Source organism: Coffea arabica, chromosome 10e (genome assembly GCF_036785885.1).
Source record: "Coffea arabica cultivar ET-39 chromosome 10e, Coffea Arabica ET-39 HiFi, whole genome shotgun sequence".
Classification (NCBI taxonomy): Eukaryota; Viridiplantae; Streptophyta; class Magnoliopsida; order Gentianales; family Rubiaceae; genus Coffea; species Coffea arabica.
The window spans coordinates 4,362,107-4,381,546 of NC_092328.1; the positions used below are offsets into that span (position 1 = coordinate 4,362,107).

General features: G+C 36.6%; 1 protein-coding gene across 1 annotated transcript; it reads right to left on the reverse strand.

Annotated features, from left to right (window-relative positions):
* Nucleotides 1-9,484: 9,484 nt before the first annotated feature.
* Nucleotides 9,485-10,000, reverse strand: LOC113711083 (F-box protein GID2-like). Its single transcript, XM_027234228.2, has one exon. It carries the CDS (start codon nucleotides 9,998-10,000, stop codon nucleotides 9,485-9,487), a length of 516 nt encoding a protein of 171 aa, XP_027090029.1.
* Nucleotides 10,001-19,440: the final 9,440 nt, after the last annotated feature.

Genomic DNA, 19,440 nt, shown 5'->3' on the forward strand with positions numbered 1-19,440 from the left:
AAATAATCTTGGGAAAAAAAAGTGTTTATAAGGATAAAAACTTTTATTTCCAAATAATGGGCTATCTTTTTATCTTTTACTCTTTTTTTTCTTTTAGAGTTCGAAATTGGTTCAAAAACTTTAAGCTGAACTTGGCATCAAGCAATTTTAGCCCCTCAAAGAAGGGGGGGGGGGGGGGGGGGGGGAAAACATGCTACATATTAAAAATGATGGTTATAGATTATGCTTCCAAATTCTAATGGCTGACCTAACTGTCATAATAGATATTATGGTATTAATATATATATATTTATTTATTGGAGAAAATTAACACTTGTAGTCTATAACCTTTTTGAGATGAGATGCATATAAAGTAAAAAGTGATTTCGAAATGTATTAAAAGAATAATTCTCAAAAACTCCAAAAGTTTATGCCACAAAATTTGCAATCCAAGTAAGTTGTCACTAGGCCTTTGGTCTGGTGACCACCACCCAAGACTTAAGTCTCGTTGGTGTGGGAGGTCAACCCTTGCCTCCCACCAATTTATCACTATATGTGGCGGTTTTAATTGGTCATTTTCGATGGAGTTTCTACTCACATCGAGTCCCCCTTTTCCTCCCTCTATATAAGACTAGATTAGATTATAGGAATTCTATCGTTGCGATAAAAAAAAAATAAGTTGCTAATTTATTGATGACAAAAATAATTTTCTACGCATCATCTAGACGATTAATAACCATGATGACGGACAAGATCTTGTGCTGCTCAAGAAACGTGTAGGGAAATTTTCTAGTCCCAAAGTTTGGGTGATGTGATGGGTGAATTTCGGGATTGGAGCTGAATGAGCAGTTGATCATAAAGACAATTGGAATTTCTTTGTGGATCCAATCCATGGGATCTGCAATACTTTTATATGTTTTAGATTTCTCATAACATTTTCAAATTTATTTTGAGAATGAACAATTGACGTTGTCATGCATGGAAACATTAAATGCAGATGAAATTGGCCAATCTTTTTTTTTTTCTTTCCTTTTTATTTTTTTCGCTTTTCAATTAATCTGGCTTGAAAAACGAGAGACAACGCCCTTTTCTTATTCATTTTCCTTTACCTTTATAAATGAAGCAATTCAACTAACTTCAACTAGCAATACAAAATTGTTGGGATTTCTTCATCAATGTATTTGGAAGAGCACTAGAGTTAAAACATTCTTTACGTTATAAGCTGCCGAATGAAACCTGCGGTACTTTCTTTTGGTAAAAAATTTGCTGTACCCTTTTCAATATACTAGCATTAAGAAACATACATACAATTCCTAATTGAGTTTCGATCGTGGTATTATGCTCTAAAATCAAGTTTAAATAACACTTTCTTTGATTAATGGAAGCTTTTTCTTCCATGTGGAATATTAAACGCAAACTTCAATTGTATGGAGGCAATTACTGGTCAAGTCTACACTCTACAGTCTACATGGTCTCAGGAGAAGAATTGAACTCAGCCGGCATCCCCACCTTCATAGAAAGTATTCTTGATGGTCAAAATACCACTAACACATTTCATCCCATCCCTTAGTGGATTAGTCTTCTTTTTTTTTGGTGCAAGAATAGTAGATTAGTGGTGATCACTTCTCCCTTGCAATATTCTTGGTACTAATACCATCTTATATATGTACTCCTTAATTTTTTTTTAATTTTTTTTTTGCGGTATTTGGTAATATTGCGTGGCATTAGTGTTAAAAGTGGAATGGGAAAACACGGTGCTGTGCAGGGGAAAAGAAAAGGGGTTCACAACTTCACATGGGCTGCGCAGGCAGGCAAGCAAGTGAATCAATTAATCTGCTGAATACTACTGCTTTGCAGCTCCAAGAAACGGCAACAAAAAATGAATACATGAACAAATAAAGGAATGCTTACAAGTACTAAGAATGAAAGAATGCAAAACTCAAACGTTAGCATGATGATAATCTTGATTCTTGCTATAGCTAGTGGCCTTCACCAGGACTAGGCCCCGACTCCTTGATCGCCTCCAGAGAATGTCCTTCGGTAAACTGGTGTCCTTTTCCATCACTCGGGCCTCCAGTCTTGATAGCTTCGACGTACAAATCACCGATTTTAGTCGTTATTCCTACATCAACAGTGGTTTGAGCCTTCATGGGACGAGCTTCAATGCTCATAAAAACTGAGTTCAGAAGAAGAAGAAAGAAAATCCCAAAAAACCTGGAATTTGTCATGACTTTTAAATCTCAGAAAAATTAATAATACTGTGGCAATTACAATATGGGCAATGATGGTGTAAATTTGCGAGAGAGCAGCTGCTAGTTTTGCTTGGAGAGGAGAATGAAGGGATAATACAGTCTGCGATAGAGAGCAACACGAACATGCATATATATAGAGCAAGGAATCTTGGGGACTAAGCAGATAAACTGTAGAAGTTGTGGAACGTTAAGAGGAAGTTAGAGGAAAAATAATACGGAAATGGAGAGGCCATATTTGACTGTGGAAGAACGGCATGGAATTATGGAAGTGCCCCATTCAAACACGTGGGTGGTAAATTGGAAGCAATTGGAATTTGCTATTAAAACTTGGAAAAGGGTGCCGCCACCTCCAAGTTCTTCTTCTTCGTGGAAGCGACGAGGGAGCTTCATCCCAGTAAGTGACATCGGAAAATACCAGAATCTTGACCAATTTCTGTATTATAATTCAAATATTGCTACTAGCTAACCAGGACTTTATGTATAAAAAAAAAACATATTCCACTCTCTAAAGACGACTTGGACATTGATTTGAAAGTAGAAGGTTGGGGTTGTGCAAGTTAAGGCATTATATTGATTTTTCGTTGAGAATGACTTTTTTCAACATGATGACAAGACACCAGGTCATGGAGCAATACAACGTACGGATGTTGATGTAAGCGTGAGATTTTATAAGCAAGCATCTGTATGAAGATTATACGAAGTATGATTAATTTGTCCTGTAATGTTATCTATGGTGAGGTGTTTCTTGCTCTTCCTTTGATTGTTAACATTGGCCTATTGCAAATTCAGTCTTGCAAAGGCCTTGTTTGGATTGCAGTTTTTCGTCGAAAAATTACGTTATTTTTCGTAATCACATTTTTCTATTAGTTTTTTTTCTCACATACATTAAATCGTTACAGTAATTTTTTCATGAAAAATCATAAAAAATACAATCCAAACACAGATAAGCTACATGGAATAGTTGTAAGGGTATTCCAGTAGGCAGGCAGAAGTGTTTTGACCTTAAATAAGTGGTACTATTGTTATATGCCAATGCACAAATAGATGCTTTGTGCAGACTTTTTCCATAGTTGTGGCGTTGTCCTAGTTGAACACAAGTTACAGGATCAAATTTTTTTTTTAATTATTATTATTTTCAAGCTAAATTGGGTGAATAGAAAACACCAGGAAACATCAGATGAAAAGGAAGTTTAAAGAGGACCCGCCAAAGAGGGCTATCTAATTTTTTTTTTAGCAGTATCATCCTCATAGGGACTACTAGCTGGACTATGATAGCAGTAGATCCCTATTATTATTATTATTCAATAAAAAACAAATTAAACTAATTTTGTCTGTCATACTTCAGCATCAGTTTAACATATGGGTTTCTTGTCATACTAATTTTGTCCTGTAAAATGTTATCTATGTTGTTTCTTGCTCTTCTCACCCCACCATGCCAGTATTGAAGAAAGAAAGAAAGAAAGAAAGAAATGGCTCCTTTACGTTGGTGATTTTCCCAGAATAAGGCAATATAACGACAGACCACGTACATTGTCATGCAATTCTCCTTGGCAGACAAAAAAATTGTTTTTTTTTTTTTCTGATACTGTCCTTATTTAAGTTATTGCTGGTGATCAAAAATTATGAACTTACTATGTTTTATCAAGAAGGAAAATAAGAATAATGTGATAGACTCTCTGACTTTGAGACCAATCTCAGTCACTATTTTTTTTTTTTTCTAATTGTATATCATTACCCCATCTTCTTAGCATTAATTATACTTTAGGTATTTTCACCTCTCCATTTTAGATATTTTAACAAATATTTAAAATTCTAAACGATACAACTAAGTATCGATTGAGAGAATTTTATAGACTACGTTTCAAATTAAGCTACAAGACTTTCAAAGAAAAATAGGTATAGACACATTTTTCTTGGGTGTGGACAGGATTTCAAACAAAGCAAGCGAGTGTGATCAAGGTGGGACGGCAAGAATGGAAGTCTAATCAACACTTTTCTAAGTCAACTTGGGGGCTGAATCATGATTTAGTATGAATCACCTCACGAATTTAACATTTGTTCCACTGCATGCTATTGAATGTTAAATCCATCCCTCATTTGAGTTCATTTTTTTTTTTTTTTCAATTCAAAGGAGGCTCCAAAGTCACCTTTTATTTGACCATAATGACAACTTCATATGTTACAGTAATGTTTATTTAAATTTAGAGCAAAAACGCTTGACAGCCACTAAACCATTTATCAGCTCAAGTTATAACCATCAAACAATTTTTTATCACAGGTTGACCATTAAACTAATTAATCAGTACACCCATGACCATTGCATCAATTAATACTCTTAATCTATGAAATAAGCAGAACACACGTGGTATAGTTTTGCTCTTAATCGTGTAAGTGGTAAATGAAATTACTCCTACACTTTGCTGCATGTTCTGCTTATTTCACAGATTAAGAGCATTAATCGACGCAATGGTCACGGGTGTATTGATTAGTTAGTTGAGTGGCCAATTTGTGATGAAAATTATTTGATGGTCAAAATTTGATCTGACTAACAATTTAGTGGCCGTTGAGATTTTTTGCCCGTAAATTTACACAGAGAATCCATCTAAGAAAGGGAAATTTCCATTGGCTTCTTGAATATATGTAGAGAATATAAACATACAGGCTACAAAAATTAAAACACAAAAAAGAGAATATTTTGGTCAAAAGAGTGCAATTTATTGCTTCAATTAACACACAAAAATGAAGAAGAATGGAAGCATTGCTTCAACAGGTTCAAAATAATAGAAAGAATGCAAGCTCGTAATTATTGTCATTACAAGTCGTTTTTGGAGACAACTAAAAGAACAACAAATGCGTGGGACCAATAGGGGTGAGAAGATAAAATCAATTTCCCTGTCCAGGACTCGGGCCAGATCTCTTATTCTCCTCCATGGTTAGAGCAGTGGGGGATTCGTGTCCACGTCCCCCGCCACTAGGTCCTCCTGTTTTAATGGCTTCGAGTACCTCTGCAACATTCAAAATTTCCTTGATGGAATTATCTGTAGCACTCTCATTAATCTTTTCATCTCTGAGCGGACGAGCTTCGACATTGATGGAAACAAAACAGCTCAAGAAGAGAACAACAAGAAGGATCACGGTCATCCCGAGAGATTTCAGGTTTCTTGTTGCTGCCATCTTTGACAATGCAGTGATTAATGAATGAAAATGCTGAGGGAGGCTATATTAATTCAACTCAATACTAGATTGTAGTACTAGGTTTCTTGGGAGTTTTTGGTAGACGAGGTTTGAATCCCATATTTATAGTGTTCGACTTCGAGGAGCAGGTAGAAAACGAAGATGTTCCAGCAGTACTGGTGCAAGAAGATTTTATTTGACCAAAACTTCCAAGCTTGAACACACGGAGTCATGGACGGTCGGAGGGTGCCGCCCTGGAATAATTGCTTTGAAAGTCACGGGCAAAGAATTTTTACTGCGAATTTGGAGAAAATGCAGTTCAAACTTCAAACCGCAGTTGGATTGCACGGATTCTGGTCTAACTTTTACAATGCAAGAATTCTATGATTTACTAAAAATAGTGGGTTAGACTAAAGGATATAATTGCTAACTGAGAATACAAGTATGTTTCACAAATAAGAGAGAAATTGGAGCTATACTCGGTGCTTCGCGTTTTCTTATGATTCCTTGTTTCACATTTGATTTCTCAAAGGCTTGGCGTAATTGCCTACGTTCTAAGTAAAGAATTTTGACGAAAGGAATTATCCAGGAAGGACCATACACGCGACTAATTCCGACCTCGGTAGTACTGGTAAACATGCATGCCATATTGCATGTTTGCATTACGAGACTCATGATAAAACGTAATTAGTGATCCCACATTCTCTATCAATTCCTTTCCACCTTTTGGGCTTTTAGCTTTTCTGGTAATGATTTCTTGGAAGTCAATTGGAGACCAAGATTTTTGTCCTTTGACTGCTCTTTCATGTAGTATGGTATGGGATCGCGTGTGAACGAACATACACAGGTACGTAGTGGAAAAGCTATTTGCTTTGAAAAATATACAAGAGGCCACCAGTAAAGCAGCGGCCATTGCAGCTTTGAAAATTAAGTAAAACAAAATCCCGAGTTGCAAAAGAAGTTTTTCTTTGCATGACCACTGTAATTAATAATGATTTATGGGTGGCCCCAGAAAGGACTAAACAGAAATGGTTTCCTGCAACAATAGGATTTTGTCTACTGTCCACTCAATGAGTTGATGGGAATAGGATAATATGCTTTCCTCTGTACTGGGAAGTACATCGGTGATGACGTTGATGTAGCCAGCCAGCAATGGAAGCCAGGCAGAACCAGCAGTCTCTTTGATTATTTGTCTCCTCGGTCCATTCACGATCAGAGAAGGCAAATTCGCGAGATTTTCTGCTAGCTAGTTTTAATACTACTACTACTATATGTTTCAAGTAGAGACTCATAATCCCCCAAGCTTATGATAATCTGAGCAGGCATGTATCATGGTTTACAGGACATAGATTTCACGTATGCTCCGAGGACGTGGTAATTAAGGATCTTTTTAACATATAGTAGCTAGGTGTTATAACCACCCAACCCCCCAAAAAAAAATTGTTTTTTCTTAACATTCAATTGCAATATCAATACTGTGTTCTTAGCTATTCTTATAAACCTGTATGATTGGACCGTATTACAACAATTTGCAAGGCAGAATGATGCAAAATAAGTTGATATAATTGCTCGTGGGTTATATCAGGTACGTTGTGCTGTGGTTCAAGCCAAACAAATGTTGCTCATCGTGTTGCTGGGATGATGCATTATATATGTTTCACCCGCCACTTATATTAATACTTCCTCTTTGGATTGTTATTTTTTCCGGAGGTTTTTATAGATTAATCTGCTGAAGCAATATGATGATGATGTACGTGAGATAAAAGATGATTGAAAAATATATTCACAGAAAATATATATAAAAAATAATAATAATTTAGCTCGAATCAAACCTCCCCTTGTTGGATCTAGTATCAGTTGATCGGCTGGTGATCTTCGTTCCCTAACACTTCCTAAACAGACTTGCTCAGTCGAAGTCTGCCTTGGACTGGTGGATGATCCACAGGGACATGGGCGGTGAGTGAGTCGGTTGGTTCATTGCCCATGACTCCATGCAAGTATTGGACGACCAGCTGGCCTGTGTCACCAAAATGGTCGAGGCTCAATATGAATTATGAACCAACCCAAATTCATTGGCCGACGACTTCTAATCCTATGCCATTTTCTTGCATCAGAACAAAATTTTTTTGTTTTATTAATTGGTTTCTTCCCCCCTTTCCCTTTCTATAAATCAATCTCTATCTCAAATTCATCATCTGATTCACTTGAGTCCATTGGCAATTGCCGCCACCTCAGATTTTTAAAATCCTCTTTTATACCTTAAAACTATTATCAATTATATCCCAACCTAATTATAGTTTAATAATTTGTATCCCCCTTAAATTACAAGGATTATGTATTGCACGCCCTCAGACAAAACAATGAGGGGGGGGGGGACTTAGTAAATTTTTGGATTAATCAAAATTCCATGTAGAACAAGAAACGAGTGAAGCAAACTCCAAAAAATTAAAAAAAAAAAAGATAGTAATACATGTACGAAATGTCAGATAATACCGAATTGGATTGAGAGTAATGTGAAAGGATAGCCAATTAAATTTAATAATAATGTGTTTTAAGAGAGAAAAGAGCTAATTACGAGGAAACAAGAACAAAGGAAAGTAGGCTCGGAATATTTCTTTCTTTACTGAATTTGAATGACATTTTACCATTACTCTTTTTATTTGGTTGGTTTATTAACTCGCTCTTGGATGATTTGTAATTGTGTAACTTAATTCGGATATTAAATACACTGCAATTTAATACTCATTAATTATGCATATAATTTTGTAAAACGCTAATATTATTATTAGTTATTCAGCTATCAACTAACTAATAAAATGAGTGAAAAATTGAAAATGCCAATTCTAACTAATTTTTGCTTTTCAAGGGAACACTTGTAAGAGAATTTCACTAGAGGACAAATTCGTTAGCCACACTAGATTTGTTAAGATTAGTCATCTTATGCTAACCATCAATTAATAATACAACACACAACACGTTACATTACATAAGAAATTAGGCATTTTCACATTTTGTAGTTGCTCATATCACAAAGATGGTTGTTTTGAGTTACGACAACTCCAACCACCACCACCAATATTTGATTTTTAATCCAACACTTATATATATTATCCAAAATAATAGACTGTTACCTCCTCCCCTCCCCTCCTAACTATGGGTCCATGGCTGGACTGCTGTTTTGGTTCCCAAGATAGAGTGGAAACACAAACAAAACACCATAACATAACCCGTTTAGATTACTGTTTTTGGAAATATTTATTAAAAAAAGTGATTAAAAAATGTGTTTATAAAAAATATAAACATTTTTTTTTTGTTGGTCCAAAAACTATAATCCAAGCATCACCAATTAGACATGAATCAGTTCGGCTCTCAATATGCTTCATGAAATTAGCATACTAGTTTAAAGGCTTAAAACCCCCAATATAACAGAAGAAATCTGCCTACATAATCCACCTTGTACGCCGAATTTCTAAATACAAATTCAACCAATTTATCGAGACAAATTTCACATTTTAAGACTCTTTAGCATGAATTTTTTTTTTTAAACCCATAGAATTTACTCTTAGATTTTTTCACATAAAGAACATCTTTTTTTTTTTTTCTTAAATCGGGTGAGCACTAAAAGAGGAAATTAAGCAAACAATTAAATTTGTCAAGGGTTCTATTGCCTGAAGATTTTCAGTGAGTATTATTAAAAAAAAAAAAAACTGCTCCGGATTTTGGCACCCATTTCACTGGTAAGGAAACGTACTAACAAATTAAAATAGAAAGAAAGAAATGTTGAATTCGTTCTCCGCCAGCTTCCGGAGAATAGTTAGCAGTAGCATTCATTGCACAGTACAAGATCTCTGAAATAAGATCATTAGTAGTTTAATTACATCAAGGTTGAAATAATCAGAAAAGGAACTAAAAATACAACAATGCGAAACAAATCTAGCTTACAATCCGATACATATTACCCGTAGAAATACAAATTAATTGAAAATCAAACACTAGAGATTATTAGAGTACCCAAAAACAAAAACAAAAATGCAAAGTGGAAAGTTAATTCCAAATTTAGAATAATGCTTCAAGGAATTTCATTTCCCTCGGTTATTGAAATTCATCTTTTCATAATACCGAATCGAAAGCAGCGATAGCGAGAGGTTAACCTCGTCTTTTCCCCACCGTGTTTTCACACCGGTGCCGGAAGACTTGGCCGGAACCGGCGGAGCTGGGGGAAGGCACGGCCATGCGGAAGACACCGGTCGAGAAGACGACGAAGATGACGATGGCTTCAGAAGCGGCCAGAGGTAGAGCGAGTAAAGCCGCCGGAAGCCGCCTAGGGCGAGTACCACCGACCGGAGCTGGAGCGGATTTTTGGCGTAATGTTCGGTGCAGATCAGCTCCCAAAGCCGCTCGTCTTGAGCAGCCCTGCTCCACTGCTGGCTGACGCAAGCCGCCGCCGCTAACGTCCGCGCGTCCACGTGTTTCAACACCTCGTACAACAGATTGTCATCCGATAAAACCGCCTCTCCTGCTCCGCAATCTTCTTCAGCCCTGGTCTTCTTCTTGATTATTTGGTCCTCCTCGCCGGCGATAACTGGTCGCTTCATCGACGGACTCCGGATCTGAAACGCTATGATTAACGAATTTTGATGCTTTCCAGAAAAAAAATGGGGGGCTGTTTGGCGAGGGGTTTAATTTAATTAGGGCTAGGCGAGTTTTTTGGGGGTGGGGGCGGGGGTTGAGTATTATCGCAGAGGACAAAAGAAGAAATTAATGCTGGTTTCAAAGTTTTCAGCTGTCATGTGAAATGACTAAATTCTCCCCGTGATAATAACAGTGTCTACAGTGTGGGTTTTGTCACTTTGCTGCTGTAAAGTCAACAGTAATGGCTAGGTTTGGTACATCGCTTTGGCTTTTTCCTTGTTGTTTTGATCAACTTGCCTGTTGCTTATGCCTCATTGTACTGGTTCGAGTAAGTAATTTCTCCTTTTGGCAAAATAAAAAATAAATGGTTCTCTTTTGGAATTATCAAAAAAAAAAAATATATATATATATATATATATATATATCCTGTGCGTTTTTACGAACTGCTATTTATACCAACCAGGCTTTGCAAATTGTTAGTAATATCTAGTGTAGGTTCCCATTTTGGGATGAGACAAATAGTTTGTACGGGTGGTCGAAACTTTTGTTCCGTGAGGGGTCAGCGACCCGAGTAGAATGATGAACAGGCGTAGCCGAGCGGAAATGGGACAGGGACGGTCATCAGTGTACAAAGAATTTACTTTAAAGTTACGTGATGTGCAATAAAAGTTACACGATGTACAAAGAAAATTACGTGCAGTTAAAAATGATCAAAATCGTCTTGGACGGTTGCAGGTGCAACCGTCCGTGCCCCAAGTCCGTAGCCGAGCTGACTTGTAATGAGCTGATAATGGGACCGTCTCCCTGTCGTGATTTTGACGCTTAAGCCAGTTGAAGAATGAGAATACAGAGTAGAATGAGTGTATTTTCTCGTGTTGTACCTTTTCTTGGCTCAACCGCCTGGTAGCATTCATGTATAAGACTTCTTCTGATAAGATGAGTTATGAGGTGTCTAAAGTAGTTACTCTCAAATCCTTGGCATATAACGGAAAACATGCGAAGGTAATTATTCTCTGTTTGGCGGAAAGCAAAAAAAAGAATCGGGCAATAGTATGCACTGAAGCAACAACAAGGTTACAAAAGTTAAAAGAATATTAGAAAGTAATAACTAATAATGCGAGCAGAAAGGATGAGGGGAAAGAAGGTAGCTTAAGGTACTTGATTAGTCTGTGTCCTTTTCCGTGTAGCTGTCAAATTTGTTTTTCTTTTCAGTAGAGTTCAAAACAAAATATCCCAAAGATTTCTTTAACTAAGACCGACACTTTGGCTTTTTGCTTGAACACAATAATAATACCAGCTCATCCTATTCTCAAGTATAATAATACAAACAATTCGTGCATACTCTCTAATTTTTCAGTAATTTCCATTGCAAAGTCAACTTGTTTCGGGGATAGCATTTTACTGTAACGCAATCGACAAATAATACGCTTAGCCTCCAAGTAAAAAAGGAAAAGTTTAATCGCAGGGAACTTTTGATTGTACGTCTAATTTCGCAGTCATTAGCTGTTTTTGGATGTTATTGTGATGGCAACTACTTTGAATTAGACAGACAGCTCAAATTGTAAATCATCAACTCATCAAACCAAAGGGAAGAAAAGTTGCCATCGAACTGCAGGAAAAAAACAAGAAGCAAAAAGAAAATACGTTGGCTCCAATTGACATGCGCACTCTTTTTCTTGGTTTTGATAGCAAAATTGACGTCTTCTAGAGAGAGGGAACGAAAGAAATCTAACTCTTGTTTGGATTGTTATTTTTATAGAAAAATATACTGTAACGATCTAATATATGCGAAATAAAAGGGTGATTGAAAAATATGTTTACAGTAAACGTAAAAGCTTGTCTTTGAAGAATCACGGTCCAAACTAGTATTGAGTTCTCTGTTATGAAGTTTATTTCTAGTCTAAAGTTGTTCACGCTTGACTTCAAAGGAATATTATCAAATTATTACCGTGCTATTATAGGAATCAATTTGTGGGCAAAACTACGATGTGGCTAGTTTGCAACAAAATGTGGTCAAACCAAAATAGATCAATTCATAAAGTCGAGGGTTTTTTTTTCAACAAAAGGAGTTCTTGTACTCGAGTCTCACCACAAATATGAAAACAATATAATATTAGTGAACGATTTGTAAAAATTCTCCTAATCAACACATAATTCGGAGCTTGCTGTGCTCATGATGATGATCACAATTAGATCCACCTAAACTTATACATATATATATATATATATATATATATATCAAGAGTCAATCAAACGTATTTAAATCAGCCCAGAGATTATGAATTTGTAGAATCAAGCCCCCTTGTCCATTCGTTTTACTGAATCAATCGTTTCTTTGGAAATCTGAGAAATGCAAAAGGCCCAGTCGTTATTGGGCTTTCACTTCAATTCTCGGCAAGTGCCTGCATCGAGCCATACAAGTCAACTCTTTTGTATAACCATAGAACAGCCAAGCATATACTTTGAACTTTCCATTCCACTGAAAAAAATGGGATGGGATCTGGGACTGTTGAAAGTTAAAAAAATAAAAAGAGAGAAAGGGAAAGAACACACAAAAAGATACAATAGAAACTTGACATGGCATCTGCGAATACTAGTGGCCGGTTCCCCCATCGCTTGGGCCGGAATATGCTCGATACTCTGTTCCCTTTGAGGACGAGTAGCTGTGAAAAGTAGCTGATTTTGAATGTTTTAGAACAAACGACTGTTCATCAGCTGAATCCAACTTTTGTGAAGGACCTCGATGTTTAAGGTGCCTGGAGCCATCGACATTGATCATCAAGGATGACAGTAATAACATGAAAACGATGATTGAAGTTGTCTTGAATAAGAGGAAACCATGAGTTTGCTTCATGTTTTCTTGAACGGACGCAGTAATCTGCAGGCAGCCTCTCTCGAATGTATTGCTTCTTGCAACTGATTTCTTCATCAAGTGCTACGAGTATATATACTATATTCAAAAACGTGTCGCCACCTTTTGAAAATGGGGAAAATAAGAAAAACTAGTCATAAATACATAGTAGAAGAAGAAGATCAACTTAGTCACATGTCTTCGTAATGTCTATCCAAGTCGATATCTAGTAATATTAGTAAATCACATTTAAAAATTAGGCATTCAAAGAACTCCGTCTGACATGATCAGTAATCTGACTTGTTTAATGATAATTATTCCAAATTTGTGATCACATTCCATCGGTAACTGTTAAGGAAAATTAGGCAGGCCCCTCAATTGATCCCTTTGCTTCCCCACGAAAGAATTTGTGGTCGGTGCTATGGCTGGCCGGTTGTTTAAGGCCGCTGCAGGTATAATGTCAACTGTCAAGAAGCAAAGTTGAGAATTACCACCAGTGGGATTGCATATCTTTTCATGCTTTGTAAGAGCTGGAACGTGTTTTCTAGTTGTCTCTGTAGAATAATGGTTGTGTTCCGCATGCACGGAATGCGCCAGCCAGCTGAAAATTCGTAGGTAGATTTTAAGAGGTCTGCTGCTGGTGGTGCAGATGCTTCTTCTCGGAGTCCTATTCAAACTGCGACCCATGCAAGATTCAGATTTTGTCGTTGATCAGAACCCCAACACCTGTACAGAAAGAATTTCTCAAGATTTCCCCTAATTACGGTTGGAGGTCGATCGATGTGCAGCTGGCCATGCAAATTGTTCTCCTGTTACAACTAGTCTGTATAGCCTTCTGCTATTGGTTTCATTTAGATTAGATATATCTTGCAGCAGGAAAACAATATTCTGTAGGGCCATTGGATTTAGTCACAAGGTCAATCAGGAGACATGGTCACCTGTGTTGTAATTAACTGGTGTATTTGCAAATTACAAGTGATGTGTACTAATCATATTTGCGATGTATCTGCTAAATGTTTTAGAACACAAAATAAGAATTTAGGTACAATAGGACTTTCTTGCAATCTCAACTGCCAATTAAGGCACAAGTGACATAAGCAACAACCCGTATGAACTAAGATACTAGCTAGTTAAATAGAGAAATTACAAATTTTATCATGTTCCAAATGACATTGTAGGACCCATTAATTCCACATGAGATATAAAACCAAATAAAACCATGGGAGCTTCTTCTTCTTTTTTTTTTTTTTCTTTTTGGTCCAGTAAGGGATTGGTGAAATTTAAGAAGGAGGAGGGGACTAGGGAGATTTGAATCCGAGAACGTTTAATTCTTGGAGTTTCAACCTGTGAAAGCCTTGATTGTCTAATTGGCGGACATATACATATATATATATATATATATATATATATATATATATATATATATATATATATGTATTAATTTTAAAGCAAACTAATTCTTCTTTTTATTGATGAAGAAATAAAAAAGTTTCTGGTTGCTCTATTAATGCACATTGATGTAAAACTCTCTCACGCGTTAGTTTGTATGATTAGGATATTAAAAATTAGTGAGAGTGTCTAAAATAAGGAGCGAAAATACCTTAAATATAGGAATCAATGATTAGATTTGAAAAAATGCAGTGGCTGAGAGTAGTAGCAATTTTCAAAGTTACAGGTTTTGTAAGATTCTTATTTTCCTTTCAACGAATACAACAGGCAAAAAGAAAAACAAGCTCCTCCCGCTATCAGAGGGAAGACTAGAAACCCACTCGCAGACTGCAGATGCCTAACAGTTCCTAGAAGACAGACGAGCTAGAACAACCGAAAAGACTTCCCGGCAAGGAAAAAGAGGACAAGTGGTAGCTAATTTTGGACTAGAATTTTTGTATTATACCAAAGCGCCAGTAAAAACTTAAGTCCATGTTTTCCTTGCTCCTCCTAAAATTTCTCCAAGGTACAACCACAACTCAATTCACATCAAATATTGAATCAACAAACAAATCCCTACTGGTTAGAAACTAAAATCTTCAAACTGTACTAAAATGGACAATGCTAAATACGTCACAAGAATGTTTGAGAATGTTGGCACCGTTGCTCGGCCGATTTCTGGTTGGGGAATGTGAATCACGAAGCGTTGACATATTGATATGTTACCAAAATTTTCAACCACAGACCGCCTCATGGGCCACAAGCTGAGGATTGAGGGTGCGGAAAAAGAGTTTACTTGTACAACTGGAGATTATGGGATTTGGCTGCTTTTCAATTCAATGAATTATCTCTCCATTTTCTACAATGACATGACATGTATTTTCATTTATTAGAAAAAGATATGACCATTTTAATTTTAACTGTTGTTAATAAATGAAAATTTATATCATGTATTCAGACGTGCATTGTGAGAAATAGAGAGAAAATTCACTGAAGAGAGATCGAGTTCGAGATGATGGGGAGGCTCGTGTGATTTACTTACGTGAAAGTTTCACGGAAAAAAAGTAGTTATGAAACTAATTGCATTTTATAATAGTGCATTCTCCGGGTATGAAGTGATAATATGGCATGTACAAGTTCAAACTGCAAATCTTTTGATTGAAAAGTGAGCAATTAGATCATATTTTCTTGCATGCAGGATAGAGGATGCAAGATTTAGATCACATTATTATTATTTTTTTGACAGCCCTTGTGTGATTATGGGACAAAACCTTTAAATAGAATGATGCTGGCTGGTTTCTTGATTATTAGCTGTTGTCTACTCTTTGTTTTCGACTCTGTCCCTAATTTCTGTGATTTTGTCGGCAGCAAATACATACAAGACACAACGAACAGCTCATGCCCCGAAATCTGTTCAATGTCAAAGGAAGCCCCGAAATCTGCAATGCTTCCAGCAAAGACCGCAAAACCGATGCGTTACTACTCAAAGTAGAATTGTAGCTGAAATAAAATGCGCATATTTTAGCTTTGTTTCATGACAGAGCCACCGTCCAGTCAAATCCTGTAGAAAGGGTAAAAATATGGCATGCATGGTCGTGAGAAGAGGCAAAAGGAAGGGAAAAACTTCCATATTTCTACACACTTCTGCATGCATGTCAAATCCGTACAATAGATTGTCAACCATTGTGGACTTTGCTCATTCACATCCTAAGTTTGTGGTAGTTGAGCTGGTAAATTCTATTGTGAGTAGCAACGCAGAAGATTTCGTGAGCAAACTCACCACTTCTCCTCAGCCTCCTCCCAAGTGTGAAAATTTGAAGTCATATTCAATACTAGTAAATCAAATTGATTTAGAATATTGGGCTGCAACGTTCATTTCATTGGTAATTGCTTGTTACTTTTGATCGCACTACTAATATTAACTTCTTCTTTTTTTTTTTTTAACTGAGAATGCGGAAATTACTAAGCTATTGCCTGCTGTCTATTACTATTTAATTATTTAATTTCCCAGGATTCTTGGTATATCAATCAACCCACATGTAATCGGCCAAGAATTCAAATAAAAGTTCCTATATAATTTGTTCTAGGATTGCTGGAAGAATGATGATATAGACATGTCATGTCAAAATCTAACTTTAGATGTCAAGTCATATAAGAACTAGAAAATCGATCTGCTTAATTATCACATAACGCTTAATTCCTTTAGCTATATATTGCACTTTTCTCTGAACCAAATAAATCTCACTCAGGTTTATAATCCATCCAGGCTACCTTTCAACTTTACACAACTCTTTTGGTACTAAACCGATGCATGCAGGCATTAGAAATGCATGCAAAGACTAGAATAAACCCTCGTTAATGTCATCATATTTGACTGTTTGAACAACAGAGCAGAAAACAAGATGATGCATACTACTTATCCAGCATTGAGGCGGCTTGATGTTGCGTTTTTTCAAACATAAGAATATTTCATGGTAGCATGCAGCCGACCTTCGTATTGAGGGCATTAATCACTCAGATCCTCCCCCCTCCCCCCACCCCAACACACACACAACACAACACAACACAAAAGTCTTCATTGTGATCTGTAAAAAGTGTGTAAATCCGATCCATGAAGAGGCACCCCGTGTTTCTTTCTCCACTTATTACCACTAGTAGAAAGCACAACTTACGGGCATGGAAATTAAGAAAAAAAAAATTTAACTGTCTTACTAAGACCAATAGAAATTGGCTTTACTTTTGTGAAAGTGAAATTGAAAAGCTAAAAAATGGCACAAACCAAACTCGCTCCTCATGCTTTATGCTTTATATATAGAAAGATGTATAATGTCAAACACTAGTAAGAATATTGTTATATAATTGGAGCAAGAGGAGAGAGCCTTTGAACATGACTCTCAACTCTCAAACATGTTGCTTTTTAGCACTAATTCAACTCAACCTTTGTAGGACCAACCATGGACAGTTGACGAGAGGTTATCCTTTCCCCCAGAAACTGGTCTGAAGAACACGTCCATGAAATAATGGTGGCTGCACAAGAAAGCCACAACAAATTAAGAACTTCTTCTTTTCACGTCATACTCAATCAATTGCCTTGTATTTATAGACAGAATCATTAATGAATTATAAAGGGAAAAATAAAATCAGGTATTCGGGACTTTATGTTTTGATGCTGTAATTGGTAAATGTTTTTTTTTTTTTTTTTTTAATGATTCCCGTATTATTGTACATGCCACTCTCGAGATTTACAAAGAAAAACAAAATTCAAATTTTGGAGAAAAAACCGGCTGTAAGACTAACAAAAGAACTACTACTACTGCTCAAGTAAGATGCTAATTTTACCGCATTTTTTTTTTATGGCCCATGCAGACTGAAAGAGAAATTTCCAATTTTGTGATGAATTTTAAAAAAATTCTACAAAAGGGGTGATTTTGGTGAGATATTCCGCAGGGAAGGTGTTCGCATTCGTGAAATGCGAGCTCTGTAGAGCTCGCATTCGCGAAATGCGAGCTTCCCATTCCTTGAACCATTGGACACCTCCCTTTCCTTCATTTTGGACACCTCCCTTATTACTGCAATAAATAGAAAGACCAGACATGTAAGCATCGACAAGACTTACGTTCAAATTGAAATTTAGTATATTTGGAAACCTTATTTAAGAATAATGGTGTCGTATTTTAGTGACATACTTTAGAGAGATAATATGTTGGAAAAGTAAAATTTTGGTTGGACAACAGTGTTTAAGAAATAATATAAAAATTTTCTAAAAAATGGGCAACCCATTCACATAAATTTGTAGGAGTTCAGCTACAGTAATCTACGTGCTAATAACTGAGAAAGAAATGAAAAATCGAGAATATTCCAAAAAAATCCAGGTTTGAGTAGTCAATACCTGAAGTTGGAAATTGAAAAAAAAAAATGAAGACCATGAGAATTCAAAGAATCCAAGCTTAAGAAATGCCGGAGCATTAACCACTGTACAGGACCAAACATTATTTGCAACCCAAATTAGTAGTAAAAGAACTAATATCATTCACTGATTCACTATATTCACTATATTCCTCACAGAACTCGCATTCCGGGAATGCGAGCTCGGTGAGCTCGCATTCCCAGAATGCGAAGACCCTCCATTTGTAGAACAACCTCCAAAAATCGCCCCAGTTGTAGAACCCTTTTTTTTTTTTCATCATAAACTAAGAATTCACCCCAGACTGAAAAGGGATTGGCTGTAAGACAGTAGTGCTTTTAGCCAGAGGGATTTCTTTGACAACTTCTGCACCGGCTAGTGCCAAAAATAGGTGGACGGTTCAACACTCAAAAAAAAAAAAAAAAAAAACCCCTTTCCAAGGTGTAGGGGTGTGTTGTCTGAATTCCTTTGATCATGCCACATGCCGTCTAACCTTTTTGTCACCTGGTTATTGGTTTGGTTGTTTTCTCCAAGCAAATGAACTTATTTTTGAATAACTCTTACAAGAAAGGAACCATGAAATATGAACAGGAAAGAACGCGTAGCATGTGTGGAATTCCGCGTACTCATCAAAGATTCAAAGGTGTGTGAACTGTTAACTTAAGCAGGGCATCTGGGCTTGAATCGAACTTGAAGAAATTACCTACGAGAAAACGATCCTACAAAATAGTAGTAAATCACGTACTTTAGTTTTGGGGAAAGCTCCATGCATACGTAATAGGAATCGTCAGAACGTTTGAAAACATGAAGTCAAATCCAAGCCACAAACCAAACGTCCTGCAAAGTAAACCCCATCTACCAACTCCAATATCTACTCACCCCTCACCTCAAAATTCCTCTGCACAAATAAGGAAAGTACAAAGAGTCCTTGGGGCTCGCTTCATATTCGTTTTCTAGGGTCCACTGCAAAAGTTCTTCACCGTCCTCTTATTATAAAAGTCGACTATAAATACGACCAGCATACATCCCAATCGAGTTCATCATCAAAACAATCTCACGTACGTGTAGCTTATTCCTTCTTGAAGGTGATAATCAGCACTCGCAGTCGTACCTGCAGGTGGTGGAAATGATGTTCAAGAACTCAACATCAATGAAGAACTATTCTTCATCAGTTTTCTTTTTGATTCTGCTGGTTAGTATGTTCTTGAATGTTGCCCATT